Genomic DNA, 16,027 nt, shown 5'->3' on the forward strand with positions numbered 1-16,027 from the left:
CCCCTCATATTACTATCGAACCTGCCGAGTCTGCCCCCCAACCTCCACGACCACTACAAACATATCAGCATCGTCGCTTATCCTCTGTTGTGCCTGTTCCTGCTCCCATTACAGACTCTCCTCCGACGTCACTTCCGGATCCGGCCCTACCACCTGAGCTTGACCTTCCCATTGCTCTTCGTAAGGATATTCGCACCACCCGTAATCCATCTCCACATTATATTGATTTGTGTTATCATCGTTTTTCTCCTATCTTATTGTTTATGTGGATGACATTGTTATAACTGGTAGTGATCAGCAAGGAATACTCAAGTTAAAACAACATCTCTCAAATAAATTTCAGACTAAAGACCTTGGTAAACTCCGTTATTTTCTGGGTATTGAAGTAGCTCAATCGAAGGATGGCCTTGTAATTTCACAAAGAAAATATGCTATGGATATTCTTGAAGAAACTGACCTACTAAATGCCAAGTTAGTTGATACTCCTATGGATCCAAATGTCAAACTCCTACCCAATCAGGGGGAGCCTCTATCAGATTCAGGAAGATATAGGAGATTGGTTGGAAAATTAAACTATCTCACAATCACTCGTCCTGAAACTTCCTTTGTTGTCAGTGTGGTAAATCAGTTCTTAAATTCTCCTTGCCAAGAACATATGGATGCTGTAATCCGGATTCTTAAATACATCAAAAGTGCACCTGGAAAAGGTCTCATTTATGAAGATAGAGGACATACTCAAATAATTGGCTACTCAGATGCTGATTGGGCAGGCTCGCCCATAGATAGACGATCAACTTCCGGGTATTGTGTACTCATAGGAGGAAATTTAATATCTTGGAAGAGTAAGAAACAAAATGTTGTTGCAAGATCCAACGCTGAGGCAGAATACAAGGTCATGGCACTAGTAACATGTGAACTCATCTGGCTGAAACAGTTACTGAAAGAACTTCAATTTGAAGAGACCAGCACAATGACATTAATATGTGATAATCAAGCTGCACTGCACATTGCCTCGAATCTGGTTTTTCATGAGAGGACCAAGCATATTGAGATTGACTGCCATTTTGTTAGAGAAAAGATTGAATCAGGTGACATCATCACCAGCTTTGTCAAATCCAATGATCAGTTAGCAGATGTGTTTACAAAGTCATTGTGAGGTCCTAGAATTAGTTATATATGTAACAAGCTAGGTGAATTTGATTTATATGCTCCAGCTTGAGGGGGAGTGTTTAATACTATATTAGAATGTAAATAATATATATGGGCTGTAAGTATGTAAGTATTCTGGCCCGTTAGCATTACTGTAAATTAGGGTTATTTAATACCCTGTGTCTATATAAAGAGATTCCGCTGTGTAGTTGAAACACACGGGTTATTCACAATATGTCTCTTAATACTCTTTATATTCAACAGAGGGCAACAAGATGTGTGGGCCATGCCACGTAACTACCAATTGATTCGCCCAAAAACTTCATATCTCCATCATTGTCCGGTATCGGCAACGGTGCAGTTGGTTCCAAAGCAATAATTGGTGATACTTTGACATGGCCCGTAGGGATCAGTGTGTTGTGCAATACTTCTCTCGAAGTATTGTACAATTTTCCCTTTCCGACCTTCCGATGAGTAGGGGAGGATAAGTACAACACACATGGAGTGACAACCTAAATCAATGGTTAAAACATAAGTATGGTTAATATATAAGTATATTTAATACATAAGTAATTACATAAGTAAGTAATTAATTACCTCGGGAAGACTTTTGGATCTAAATCCCCGGTGGATTTTCCCAGCAACTCTCAATACGTAACTCTTTCTCCCCTCATCAAGAACAAAAGAATTTTGCAAGCGAAATAAAGATATAGTTTGAGTAAAGTATTTCAATGAAAAAAATTATAAATGACAAAAGAGTGGATCAAAAAAGTTACTTGAATGTCATTCCATAGTATATCTTTGGCATCCTTCAACGCCTTATCTCTCCAATCATCAATTATGGAATATTTTGACGAACAACAGCCCCAATGTAAATTACAAACATGGAGCTGTTGGGGTCAATTGGCTGACCACTCTCATTCCATCCAACCTAATAAACTCATATAGTAAGTACATGCTATTAAAAAAAGATAAAAAATAAACAGCAAATAGAGTATAGTATACCTCAAATTTAATGCCATTGCTCCTTGCTTTAATGACCTTTTGCATTATAGTTTAGTATAACTTCAACAAGCTCAACATGCAGTATTCTAAGTACATATCAATATCAGTATATCTTAAACAAGCTCAACATGCATTTTAGTGATAACAAAAAATTAATAACATCAATACCTGAATAATGAGGGTTCGAAGAAATACCTTAAACAACATAAATGAGGGTTCGCAGAAAGTTCGCAGAAATACGATTCATAGAAATATGGTTTGAAGAAATACGTAATGAGGGTTACGTATTTCAATGAAAAGATATTGTGTGTAATGGGAGAGATGATCGTGGATGGAAATAAGGTTCGAAATGAGGGAGATGATCGTGGAAATAGGGTTCATAATGGAAGAGATGATAGGGTTTGCAAAGGAAGAGAAGAACGATGAAGGTTGAGATGATAGTGAAGTTTACGTAATGAAGAGGAAACTGAAGCGGTTTACTGTTATATATAAAACCCTTTTACAGGGCTCTTTTATAAGACTTTTACAGCGCTTGTTGGAAAAGCGCTCTAAAAGGCCTCCTTATTTTATTTTTAAAAAGGCTCTTTTACAGCGCTTTTTCCAAGAAGTGCTGTAAAAGACCTCATTGTTTTCTTATGTTATATGAATGTTTTTTTTAAAGCCTTTTACAACGCTTTTTCAAATAAGCGCTCTAAAAGGCCTCCTTATTTTATTTTTAAAAAGGCTCTTTTACAGCGCTTTTTCCAAGAAGCGCTGTAAAAGGCCTCCTTGTTTTATTTTTATATTTAAGGCTCTTTTTCAGTTCAGTTCAGTTCATGTAAATTACTAATTTATATTCAGTTCAGTTCATGTAAATTACTAGTTTATATTAAATTACATGAACTTAGTATAAAACACTCAAATCAAGCTAAATATAAGTAGAAAATAAATTAATCAGAAAATCAAATACATGGTTGCTTATATAAAACAATTAAATTTACATTAACTCAGTTCAGATTACATGGCTTATATAAAACAATTAAACATGTACATTAAGATGCCCTTCTTCTTTTCCTGGTGGGATTCACATTTGTTTGTCGATTTACAATACGAAACGATGGATTAATCCAAATTCCCTCATCATGATCATCTCTAAGATATAAACCATCATCAGTTGAATCAATTTCATGTGGTTGTTGTGATGTTGCAAATAAAAGATCATTACCAACATCTTCATCATTATTGTTATCATCACTTATTTTATTGGTCGATAGGACAACAAACCATTTATCATCAACAGGATTAGTGACATAAAACACTTGTTGAGCTTGCGACGCTAAAATAAAAGGCTCGTCTTTGTATCCCACCCTATTAAAATCGACAAGCAAGAATCCTGACTCATCAATCCGAACGCCATTATTATTATCGACCCACTTGCAACCAAATATGGGAACACGAAACATTGTGTAGTCTAACTCCCATATGCGCTCGATAACCCCAAAATATGATAGATTTGCATATATTGGGTTTTTGTCTTTTGCACTTGAGACATGCATCGCTTCAGCTACGAGAGTGACTCCGCTATTTTGCATAGTGGTCTAATCATCTTGTTCTTTGGTATAAAATGTGTAGCTGTTAACAACATAACCAGTGTAAGAAAAGACATGTAAACTCAGACCATTTGCTAGCCACCTCAATCTCTGTGAAATTGATTTGGGGTCTATATCAAACTTTGACTTTATGTGATTTTTTAACCATGTTATAAAACTTTGATTGTGCTCTCGAGTTATCCAATTTTGATTCCTATTCATGTTTAAACGAGATAACTGATCCATGTGTATTGTAAAATACGGTTGAACCTCATCATCATTGTGCAGAACATACAATTGTGCATGCTCCCATTATGTCCTTGATATAGTCAATACTCTCCTTCCAATTATCCCTTCTCCTGATATTCTTCCCGAATGACGAGACATGGGAAGCCCTATTGATTCAACATTGGACATATATTCAGTACAAAATTCAGCAGCATCTTCAACAATGTACCGTTCAGCAATACAACCTTCTGGTCAACTTCTACTTTTTACGTTCCACTGATTTTCCATTGAATGCATTTCTCCACCCACGATACTGATGACTATAAGGTAAAAATCTACGATGTCCAAGAAACACATTCTTCTTACAATGTTTCAACCGCATCCAATTTGTACTCTCTTCACATATAGGACATGCACACTGACCTTTAATGCTATATCTTGATAAATTACCATATGCTGGAAATCATTAATTGTGTCGAACAACATAGCCCTCAAATTGAATCATTCTTTCTTATACCCATCATAAACTTCCACACCTGTCTCCCACATAATTTTTAAATCTTCAATTAAAGGAGTCAAGTATACGTCGATATCATTCCCCGATTGTTTGGGTCCAGAAATTAACAGAGACAACATCATAAACTTACGCTTCATACATAACCATGGAGGTAGGTTATAAATCAACAAAATCACAGGCCACGTGCTGTGTGAGATGCTTTGAAGACCATGTGGATTCATTCCATCAGTAGAAAGTGCAAGTCTTAGATTTCTTGACTCTATCCTGAATTCAGGATACTCGTGATCAATTTTTGCCCATTGTGGGGAGTCTGCAGGGTGTCGAAACATTCCATCTCTAATTCTTTCATCTACATGTCATGTCAAGTGTTTTGAATCTTCTTCACTGCGATACATGCGCCTAAATCTTGGTATAATAGGAAAATACCACACGACTTTTGCTGGAGTAGATCCTTTCTTCTTATATCGAGAGACATTGCATTTCGGACACACCGTTAGTAATTCATATTCGTTTCGAAATAAAATGCAATCGTTAGGACACGCATGAATCCTTTTGTAACTCATGCCAATAGAGCACAAAATCCGTTTAGCCTCGTAGGTTCGACGTGGAAGTTCATTATCATCTGGCAACATATCTTTTAAGAGTGTTAATAATTCTTGAAGCTTTTATCAGACCATCCATTACTCGCTTTTAAGTTGTACAACTTTAATATCACCGACAGTCTTGTGAATTTAGTACAGCCATTATATAATGGTTTCTCTGCTTCACTCAACAAACTCTCAAACATTTTAGGACAATCTCGAAGATCTTCTTCAACTTCTTTTGCAATCTACTCAACTCGGTCTGGCTCATATGTATCTATATCGAAGTCAGTTGAAGCATATGTCGAACCATTCTCAAAATTAATGTTTCCTTTTTTTTTCTCACCATGTCTTATCCAACATGTATAGCTTTGATCAATTCCATTACATATTAAATGTCCTTCCAATTCATCTTCTCTAACGCGTTTTCCAAAACAACATTTTAAACAAGGACAAACGACTCTATTTGGATCTTTTGCATTCTTCACTGCAAACTCAACAAACTCATTCACTCCATTTTCATACTCTTTTGACAATCGATTGGCAGACATCCATTTTCGATCCATATTATATGATCACCTATATAAATGTAGTTACAAAAATAATAAGCTACTGAACGGATCAACAAATTTCAAAAAGAAACCAATATCAACATATCTAATATTGGAAAATTGAAACCAAGGTCCATTATTATGTAACAATTTCAAAACAGAAAACATTTCAAAACAGATCAAATCAACAAATTTCAAAAAGAAAAGATTTAATATGTAACAATTTATTAGTTTTCAATTATTAAAAAACTAAAGATTTTTTGACAACAACAAATTAATAAATACCTGAGACAACGTAGATGGCCGCACAGTACGTAGAGGATATGAGGGTTCCCAGAGTAGAGGTGATGAGGGTTCGTAAATTTGTTTTAAATTTGTTTTTATTTATTTAAAAGTAAATGATTTTTATTTACAGCGCATGTCTTTTACAGCGCTTGTGAAAAAAGCGTTGTAATAGGTAATTTAATTATTTGAAAGCGCATGTCTTTTACAGCGCTTGTGAAAAAAGCGCTGTAAAACATTATGTGAGGGCGCTTCAGTTTACAGCGCTTGTGTACAAGCGTTGTAAAAGCCTTGTAAACATTATGCGCAAACGCTACATGACCCTACAACAGCGCTTTTTCATAGTGCTTGTCAAAAAAGTGTTGATATAGGCTCCGTTATTTTTAAAATATATTTACAACAGTGCTTGTATTTAGTAAGCCTGTAAAAAGAGCGCTATAAAATGACATTTTTCGCGTAGTGACACTACAAAATTTAACTTGTACATCAAATAATGTAAAAACAATATATTATTTAGACAATTTGATGACACGGTTATTGCATAAGTATGAAAACTGTCACAAGCATGCAGAAGCTAATGCACAATGTAACATTAAAGCAATTCACCTTTTGGCAAGAGAAGGAAATATTGGAGAAGCAATTAGAAGTCCAACCATAAATGCAGATGACATAACTCCATCTTGAAAATTGTTCAAGTTAAAATCCTCCCTGAAATGAGGAAAACCATGCTACCGTAATAAGTTTAATTATATATATTGTGAGTCCTTATAAAATTTACTTATTTCGTTTTCAGTCCTAAAATTTGCAAGTTATATGCTTTTTTTTTTAATAGTCGGTGTTAGCAATTAGTTGTTAATTTTGTTAGATACTTGAAATGTTTGGATGTGTTCGAATAGAATTGATTATAACTTGAAGCTACAATATGTAGTTTTTGGCTTTACAATTGATTTTTACTTTCAAATATATTATTCAACCCACTTTTATATGAACATATCCAAACAATCCACTAAGTTTAAACTAAATCAATTTTACAAAATCAACTTTTGCCACGACATAACCAATCACACACTAAAGCAAAAGTAGAACATACTGAATTCCAGTAGCGGTAGAAGAAATGCCAGAATCAGTACAAGTTGCAAGACTTCCATTTACACCATTGCTAGCTATAGCTCCTCGATCCACATAGTTGATCTGATAGGATTGCTAGTCAAGCAAGGCTTTCTATTAGGAAGGTGTATGAGAGAAGGAACCGAGCTTAATTTCTATGTTGTTAGTTTTGTTAATTGTTGAGTTGTGCCAGTTGTAAATCCTAAATGATTAGGTAGGCAGTTAGAGAGTTAATTGGTTGGAACTGAATTGCAGGGCAGTTCAGTTGGCATATCTGTAACCGCTACTCTATTCATTTTTCTCAGTTTCAATAATACATTCATGAGAGAATTCATTTTCGATTTATCTCCTTCATATGTTCTTGAGTTTTCTTTAGATTTACATTATAGCTTTAACATTGGTATCATAGCACTGATCTGGTGCCCTGATTTTGCTTCCTTCTACTGCGCATTGCATGAAGACAAGAAGCATAGAGAGAGATTTGAGTGATATAGAGCAAGAGCGTGAGGAATGGCGCACACAATTGGAGTTGGCAGAGGCGCACGCCAAACATACGGTGGATCAATTGGTTGCACTTGCAGCCAAGATTGATTCCAATGGCGGCGGGACTATTTGTATGGAAGAAGCGGAGACCAGCAGCGATGGTGGTAGATCCCTGGGTGACCACGTTAAGCGCGACCGGTGGATGAATCTAGAGATCCCGATTTTCTCAAGCGACGATGTGTACGGTTGGACACACTATTTGGAATAATACTTCGAGTTGCGAAGCGTTCTTGGGGAGGAGAAGTTGTGTGCCACTTTGGTGGCCATGGACAATAGAGCACTGAGCTGGTATCACTGGTGGGTTGGTTGCAATTTGGAACCAACTTGGGACGGGTTCAAGCTAGCTGTGGTTCACATGTTTCAACCTTCCATGGTACAAAATCTCTTTGACTTGTTGCTGGCACTCAAACAAACATGGACAATGGTGGAATTTGTGGAGGGGTTTATGAAATATGTGGAAGTTTTGAAGGCCATTGATCAATAATTTGCATGAATGGCTTGAAAGAGGAATTTTCATGAATGGCTTGAAAGAGGAAATTCAAGTGGAGGTAAAACTTTATGAATTAAAGTCTTTGTTTGATTTAATTCAAAAGTCTATTATGATTGAGGAGAAGAATCTGGTTTGGACTAAGAAAGGAACCAACACTTTCACTAAGCAAACCACTATTTTTAAGGCTAGTTCTTACACTAAAACTGTGACGGTGGATACTAAGCCTTGGATAGATAAGAAAATTGAGGGTGGTACCTCTGCTACTAATCTGGTGAGTGTTCAAGCTGGGGAAGGGAATAAAACTCGGGGTGATGATTTCAAACATTTGTCCAGGGTTGAGATGACAGACAAAAGGGAGAAAAGACTTTGTTTCAGATGTGATGAGCCCTATCATAGAGAACATAAATGCAAGAATAAGCAGTCTTGCTGAGTTGCATGAGGTAGAAACTTTCAATTCTCTGCAATTGTCTTTTTGTTCAATGGTTGGGCTGACTTCCACAAATTATTGGGAGATACAAAGGGTAGTTCAGAATAATTCTATTTGGTACTCATAGATTGTGGAGTTCCTAGCAAGGGGTAGATTTGGTGTTGGGTTTAGATTAGCTTTCTTGTTTGGGACATGTCAAAACTGTTGGATTTTGATCCTTTGATTCCTAATTTTGACATAATTCACAATTCAACAATGTTCATACAATACATGATAAATCTAATATTTGAATTGAGCAAGATTTCAGGAACAACAATCAAATCCTACACACTTGGAATATATTGCTTGGAACACAAGAAATCAACAAAAGTTGACTTTTGACTGAAGCAAATCGATTGGGAAATCGATTTCATAACAAGGGTGTAAGGAAACACAACTGTTTGTGTTGGTATAATCGATTGGGCAATCGACTGACTAAATTAGAAATGAAAATTGCACAAGTCAGTAGCACCCCAGTTTTGAGGGTAATCGATTGACAAATCGATTATACATTTCACAAAGTAATCATGATTGAAATAAATCGATTGGGAAATCGATTGGACAAGTCACAGTGATACCCCAGTTTTAAGGGTAATCGATTGGTAAATCGATTGCTTAAAAATCATTTGCAAAATAACTTTTCCTGTGACATACAAATCGATTGGCTTATATAGTTTCAAGATTCAAGAAAAACAAGACACACGATAATCGATTGGCAAATCGATTAGACTGGTTTTATCACTTTAAGAAATCGATTGGTAAATCGATTGATTAATATGTTTTTCAGAAACTATATAAACTGTCTTCAATCATTCTTTCAATAACCAATCTGAAATAAACTTTGAATATTCTTGATATACAAAAGAACTCTCAATAACACTTGGTTAACACACTGAGATTGCTTTTTCAGATCACAGCAAAAGAGATTATCAACAATCAATAAGAGAGCTGGAAAAGTGATCTTGAAAGACAAGGTTCTCATGAACAATCCTTGAATATCCAGAATCGTGAGAAGTCACATTGACCAAGATTGAAGACTTCTTTCTTTTTGTTCTTCCTTAATTCTGTTTGTAATAATTCTTTGAAACAAAAACGAAAGCGGGAAAAGCCAGCTAGAAACTGGTGGCTACTTTCTTGGGTGAGAGTGCTCAACAAGAAAAAGTCGGACTTTGATTATGTGTTAGATTGCTGAGTATCTACAAGGATCAGAGGGTGATCACTAGGAAAGAGATCATTAAGATAGATAGGTTTCGGGGAGGAAACTAGACAATCTGTAATTGATTCTTTCTATTGGAAAAGAAAATCTGAAATCCGTTTGGATTGTCAGGATTGGATGTAGGTTGTCAAGTTGACAACTGAACCAGTATAAATTCTTGGTGCAATCTTCTCTAACCCTTAACTCCTTTAATTTTCTATCTTGATATATTTGTATATGTGATTAATATTAGATGCATGTTAAACATAGTCTGTGATAAGTAATATTGTTTAATCTGATAATTTGACTTGTATGCATCTTGGTTAATCTCATATCAATCTAACAGAACTTGCTAATCTTGTATGCTACAATTTAAATTCCGCTGTGTGTATGAAATTGATTTAATTTCTTAAAGAACTGATACATTCTGATATATTTCGATTATTACGTGGTCGTACCAACCAACAAAAACCAACTTTGGCAAGTTGGAGCTTACCTTGTCTAGAGATGGCAAGTTGATTACTTTGGTTGGTGATCCTTCCTTAACTAAGATTGAATTGTCTTATGGAGCCTTCATGCAAATTTTGAAGGAAGAAGGGGAAGGCTTGTTAATTCAGTACGATTCTGCATAGCAGAAACCAGCAGAGGTTTCAGTTATACCTGAAGCTGTTTCAAAGGTACTTCAACAGTATTCTAAGGTTTTTAAGGATCCAGAAGGTCTTCCAATCCAAAGGAGATTAGATCATGCAATTTATTTGAATGAGGGGCTGAGATACCTAATTTACGACCTTATATGTATCCACACTATTAAAAAACGAAGATAGAGCGGTTGGTTTCACAAATGCTTGAGGCTGGCATTGTAAGATTGAGCATTAGCCCTTACTCTAGTCCCATCATCTTGGTCAAGAAGAAAGATGGGGGTTGGCGTTTTTGCATGGATTATAAGGCTCTCAACAAAATTAATATCCCTAACAAATTCCCCATTCGTATCATTGAAGAGTTGCTCGATGAACTTGACGGAGCAACAATATTCACTAAGCTTGATTTAAAATCAAGCTATCATCAAATTCGGGTGAAGGAAGATGATATAGAAAAAATGACTTTTTGAACTCATGAGGGGCATTATGAGTTCTTGGTGATGCCTTTCGGTCTCACCAATGCTCTTTCCACATTCCAAGCCCTCATGAATGAGATTTTGAAGCCTTTCCTTTAGAGATTTGTCTTGGTCTTTTTTGATGACATTTTGGTGTATAGCAAGGATTTGCCAGCTCATCTTGTTCATGTCCACCAAGTCTTGGCAGTGCTGATGCAGAATAGGTTGAAGGCAAATAAGAAAAAAATGTAGCTTTGGACAATCTAGTCTTGAGTACTTGGGACATGTGATTTCTGGAGAAAGGGTGGCAACTTGTCCTCCCCAGACTGCACCCATGACTTCTTGGCCTATTCATACGGTTGTGAAGGGTCTTAGGGGTTTCCTTGGAATAATAAGGTATTATAGACGTTTTGTCCAAGGTTATGGTAACATAGCCAAACCCTTAACTGCGCTTTTGCAGAAAGACAAGTTTTGTTGGACTAAGGAAGCTACATCTGCGTGTCAGGCCTTGAAAATAAACATGGTTGATCTTCCCTTGTTGGCAGTATCTAATTTCACAAAGGTCTTCGTAGTTGAAACCGATGCTTCTAGTAAGGGGTTAGGGGCTGTTTTAAGGCAGGAGGGTAAACCTCTTGCCTTTTGGAGTCAAGGCTTATCTTTGAGAGCTCAATAAAAGTCTTTTTATGACCAAATGGAGCTTATGGCTTTGGTTCAGGCTGTGACCAAATGGAGACACTACCTTTTGGGCAAGTATTTCATTGTGAGGACTGGCCAAATGAGCCTTAAGTTCTTGATTGATCAAGGATTGTTCAGTGCTGAGCAATTTAAATGGGATGTCAAGCTCATTTGTTTGGATTTTGAAATCCAATACAAGCCAGGAAAGGAGAATACTGCAACAGATAGTTTGTCTAAGAGAGATATGTATATTGCCCTCTCAGTTCTACATGTGGAAGATGATGATTCTTTGGATGAGGAATTGCAACAAGATCCTAAATTGCAGCAGTTGATGCATGGCTTAATTGTCTCTCCTACTTCTCATTTTGGTTATGAGTTCAAAAAGGGATGGCTTTGTATAAAGGTAAATTGGTGCAGCCTAAGGGTTCTAACATAATACCACTTATCTTGGTTGAATGTCATGATTCTCCTTGTGGAGGGTATTCATGATTGTTCAGAACTTTTAAAAGGGTCTCTATCTTCTTGTTTTGGGAAGGCATGAGGAGAGATACCAAGAAGTTTATTGAAGAGTGTGATGTATGTCAAAGGAACAAGTACTCCATTTTATATTCGGCTGGGCTACTTCAACATTTGCCTATTCCTTGCCAAGTGTGGCAAGATATTTCTATGGGTTTTGTTGGTGGCCTTCCACGAGTTAGAGGCAAGGATACAATCTTTGTAGTCATTGGTAGGCTTACAAAGTATGCTCACTTCTTTCTTCTTGGGCATCCTTACAATGTTGCGCAACTTTGTTTGTGATGGAAGTTGCGAAGCTTCATGTATGCTGCCCTCTCAGTTCTACATGTGGAAGATGATGATTCTTAGGGATGATAATGGATAGGGTTTGGGTAGGGTACTATACTACTCGTCTCTATACCAGCGATTTAAAAAAATACCCATACCCGTACCTTACCCTCTTGGGTATCAATTTTAATACCCGTACACTTACCTTCTAGGTACCTAAGTGTCTGTATTCATACCCGTTACTCACGATTTAACTAAAGTAGATCGATAAATAAATGATATTTTTGTGATTAAATTTAAAATTTATTCAAATATTTTAAATTCAATCATAAAGTATTATAAAACAAAATATTTTCTAACTCAAAACATTTCAAATGAACACTCGTTACAATACACATTCTAATAATCATAATAATACTTTATGAAGTTACAAGTCTTACGACAATATTATTCAAGATTTGTAAAAACAAATGATAAGAAGTTGCAAATATAATTATAAAGTCACGATTAATAAGACATAACTCTTATTTATAAAGTAACAATTATTTACATATTCATCATAATCAAATTCTTAAAATGTTTGCAAACGTATATCTTTCAATTATAAATATTGTAGTGGTCCAATAATATTAATAGATGTTAAAACATAAAAGAAAATAATTAATTAAACTAAATACTAATATAATAAATAAATAAATAAATAATATATTTATATAAATGCGGGTATGGGGCGGGGTGGATACTATAGTAATTATCTGTCCATGTGTTCAAACCCATTATCCGGGGTTTTACCCTACCCTTTGTGGTTTTTTTTTTTTTTTTTGCGGGTACCTATCGGGTCTGGGTCTAATTGTCATCCCTAATGGAAGGAATCTTGAAACTTCTAAAATGGTATTTTTGGAATTGGCTTGGTGTGAAGGTTAATGGTTTTAGTCATCTCGTATCTTTATGGTTTGGTAACTTGCTCGGCTGTTCAGGAATATTGAACCATCATGGGAGAATTAGTTAAAACTCTCTTAGAGCAGTGTTGCTGTTTTTTGCAGCATATACAACATTTTCTTCTTGTAGTGTATGGAGTTAGACTTGATACATTTATATGTGAAGATTCAACAAGTCTTCAATATTGCTCGTTGTCGGTAATGCTTGGAAGTATTCTGTCATATAATTAACAAATGTATGGTTATGATCATTAGGAAATTTAGGTGACTTGGTAGTGGTTTTATTGAATTGGATGTAATGTAATTGGAGCTTAAAGTATGGCAAATACTACTACAATATGTATGTTGTCATGAATGTTAGTATTGGAGCAAAACTCCTTCATATAAGAAACATTTGCTTAACTTTTGCTTTGCAATAGGCAAATTTGATAATCAAATATGCCAAGGGTAGTGGATGAGAGATGTCTTTGGTTGGTGTGTATTTGTGCCTTATTTATAGTTTTGGAGCTGCTTGCTTCCACTAAGGGAATTCCTTTTTCTATAGGCTTTCAACCCTCTCCTTCTAGTCCATTGAAATGCTGCCATGTGTCCATAGTCATCTGGGGTTTGACATGTGGAGCTTGAAGCCCAAGGTCCTAACGTGTGTGGGGTAACAACACATTTTGTTTAACAAACTTTACTTGACAAATCTCTTTAGTAAATTTCAATTGACTTAGCGAATCATGTCGACTAAAACACATTTTGGTGGCTTGTCCAACAAATTAAGTGACTTAACTCTTCAGAAAACTTCTTACAAATCCCAATTCATTTCTAAACACTATATGGGTTCATGTTAATGAAAATTAGGTTGTTACAACTTGTGATATCTAATATTATAGTTTTTTATAAATAAAATAGTTTAGACTCTTGTCATTTCCATTGAAACCTTTAAGATCACACAATATATTTAATTAGAATGGGAGATTAAATTAAATTTGACTTAACATGATTACTTAATTAAATATGATTTAATCAAATAAATATATGTTGACATTATTTAAACTAAATATAATTTAATCAAGTACCATATATGATTAATTAAATATAATTTAGTGTATGTTTGATTTCACAATACGATTGATAAAATTACGACAACTGACATTGATTTTACTAATTCTACTGTAAAATTAAACATATACTTAATTAAATATATTTATGTGTAAGTGAAAAAGTCTCTACATATAAATATAGAAGCAAGAAACTCTCCCCTAAACCTTGATTGGTATCCAAATCCCTTTCCTCCCAAATTGATTAGAGATTAACACGACTTGCTCCAATGTGCTCATGTGGCATGAGCAGAGACGATGCTTTGTTGTGGTGTTGGTGTGATTTGTAAAGCACACTTCAAAGATAAACTTCAAACCTTAGTGCAATGAAGTAATCTACAACTTGTTCGATACACAATATTATGTAGATCCACATAATAGGTAGCCTATAAGTTCAAAAATATGTATTTTTTGAATAACATTTTGCTCTCATTTAACCTGTGGTATGATCCATTTGGTTAGGCCATCTTCCTTCACATAACAAGAGATCTCCTAAATACAAATAGGAGAACACCTTAGAGTTTATTTACTTTATGAAATTTTTTTTTATTTATTTATTAAACTTTGTGTTAATTTTACTTGTTAATAAAAAGATTATAGAAAATTTTAAGGTAAATAATTGTATAAAATTCTAGAAACAATGAAAATATAAAAAATCTGTTTTTATTAATTTTAGAAATGTATTTTTAATTCATTAATATTTCATGTTCTTTATGTGATAATCACTATGCCAAAAATGTTATTTAATAGCGCTCCTTTTACAGCGCTTACTAAATACAAGCGCTGTTGTAAATATATTTTAAAAATAACTGAACCTATCACAACGCTTTTTTGACAAGCGCTGTGAAAAAAGCGTTGTTGTAGGGTCATATAGCATTTGCGCATAATGTTATAAGGCATTTACAGCGCTTTTTTCACAAGCGCTGTAAAAGACATGCGCTTTCAAAATAATTTAATTACCTATTACAGCGCTTTTTTCACAAGCGCTGTAAAAGACATGCGCTTTCAAATAATTTAACTACCTATTACAGCGCTTTTTTCACAAGCGCTGTAAAAGACATGCGCTTTCAAATAATTTAAATACATATTACAGCGCTTGTTTCACAAGCGCTGTAATAGACATGCGCTTTCAATCAATTTAACTATCTATTACAGCGCTTTTTGCACAAGCGCTGTAAAAGACATGCGCTTTCAAATAAATATCATTTACTTTTAATTAAATAAAATCAAATTTAAAATAAATTTACGAACCCTCATCACCTCTACTCTGGGAACCCTCATACGTAAATCTACATACTGTGCGGACATCTACGTACTGTGCGGCCATCTAGGTTGTCTCAGGTATTTTTTACTTTGTTTTTGTCAAAAAAATCTTTAGTTTACGATGGGTATAAGAAAGAATGTTTCAATTTGAGGGCTATGTTGTTCGGCACAATTAATGATTTTCCAGCATATGGTAATTTATCAGGATATAGCATTAAAGGTCAGTGTGCATGTCTTATATGTGAAGAGAGTACAAATTGGATGCGGTTGAAACATTGTAAGAAGAATGTGTTTCTTGGAAATCGTAGATTTTTACCTTATAGTCATCAGTATCGTGGGTGGAGAAATGCATTCAATGGAAAATCAGAGGAAGGTAAAGCTCCTTTAGCACCGACTGGATATCAAATACTTGAAAAAGTACAAGGTTTGACCAATAAATTTGGCAAACCTTTTGCGGGAGAGCTGGTCAAAACTGGGTGGAAGAAAAAGTCAATTTTCTTTGAATTGC

The 16,027-nt window shown here is 35.1% G+C and overlaps 1 protein-coding gene across 1 annotated transcript; it reads left to right on the top strand.

The window, feature by feature from the left end:
• The first annotated feature begins 11,109 nt into the window (after positions 1–11,109).
• LOC140919374 (uncharacterized mitochondrial protein AtMg00860-like) lies at positions 11,110–11,448 on the top strand. Its single transcript, XM_073365382.1, has one exon. The coding sequence runs from the start codon at positions 11,110–11,112 to the stop codon at positions 11,446–11,448; it is 339 nt and encodes a 112-aa protein (XP_073221483.1).
• The last annotated feature ends 4,579 nt before the right edge of the window (positions 11,449–16,027 follow it).

The sequence above is a fragment of the Cicer arietinum genome, chromosome 2, assembly GCF_000331145.2.
Source record: "Cicer arietinum cultivar CDC Frontier isolate Library 1 chromosome 2, Cicar.CDCFrontier_v2.0, whole genome shotgun sequence".
Classification (NCBI taxonomy): Eukaryota; Viridiplantae; Streptophyta; class Magnoliopsida; order Fabales; family Fabaceae; genus Cicer; species Cicer arietinum.

What these genes read in the sequence shown, in the direction of transcription:
- LOC140919374 (XM_073365382.1), top strand. Translation starts at nt 11,110, where the DNA reads ATGACTTCTTGGCCTATTCATACGGTTGTGAAGGGTCTTAGGGGTTTC.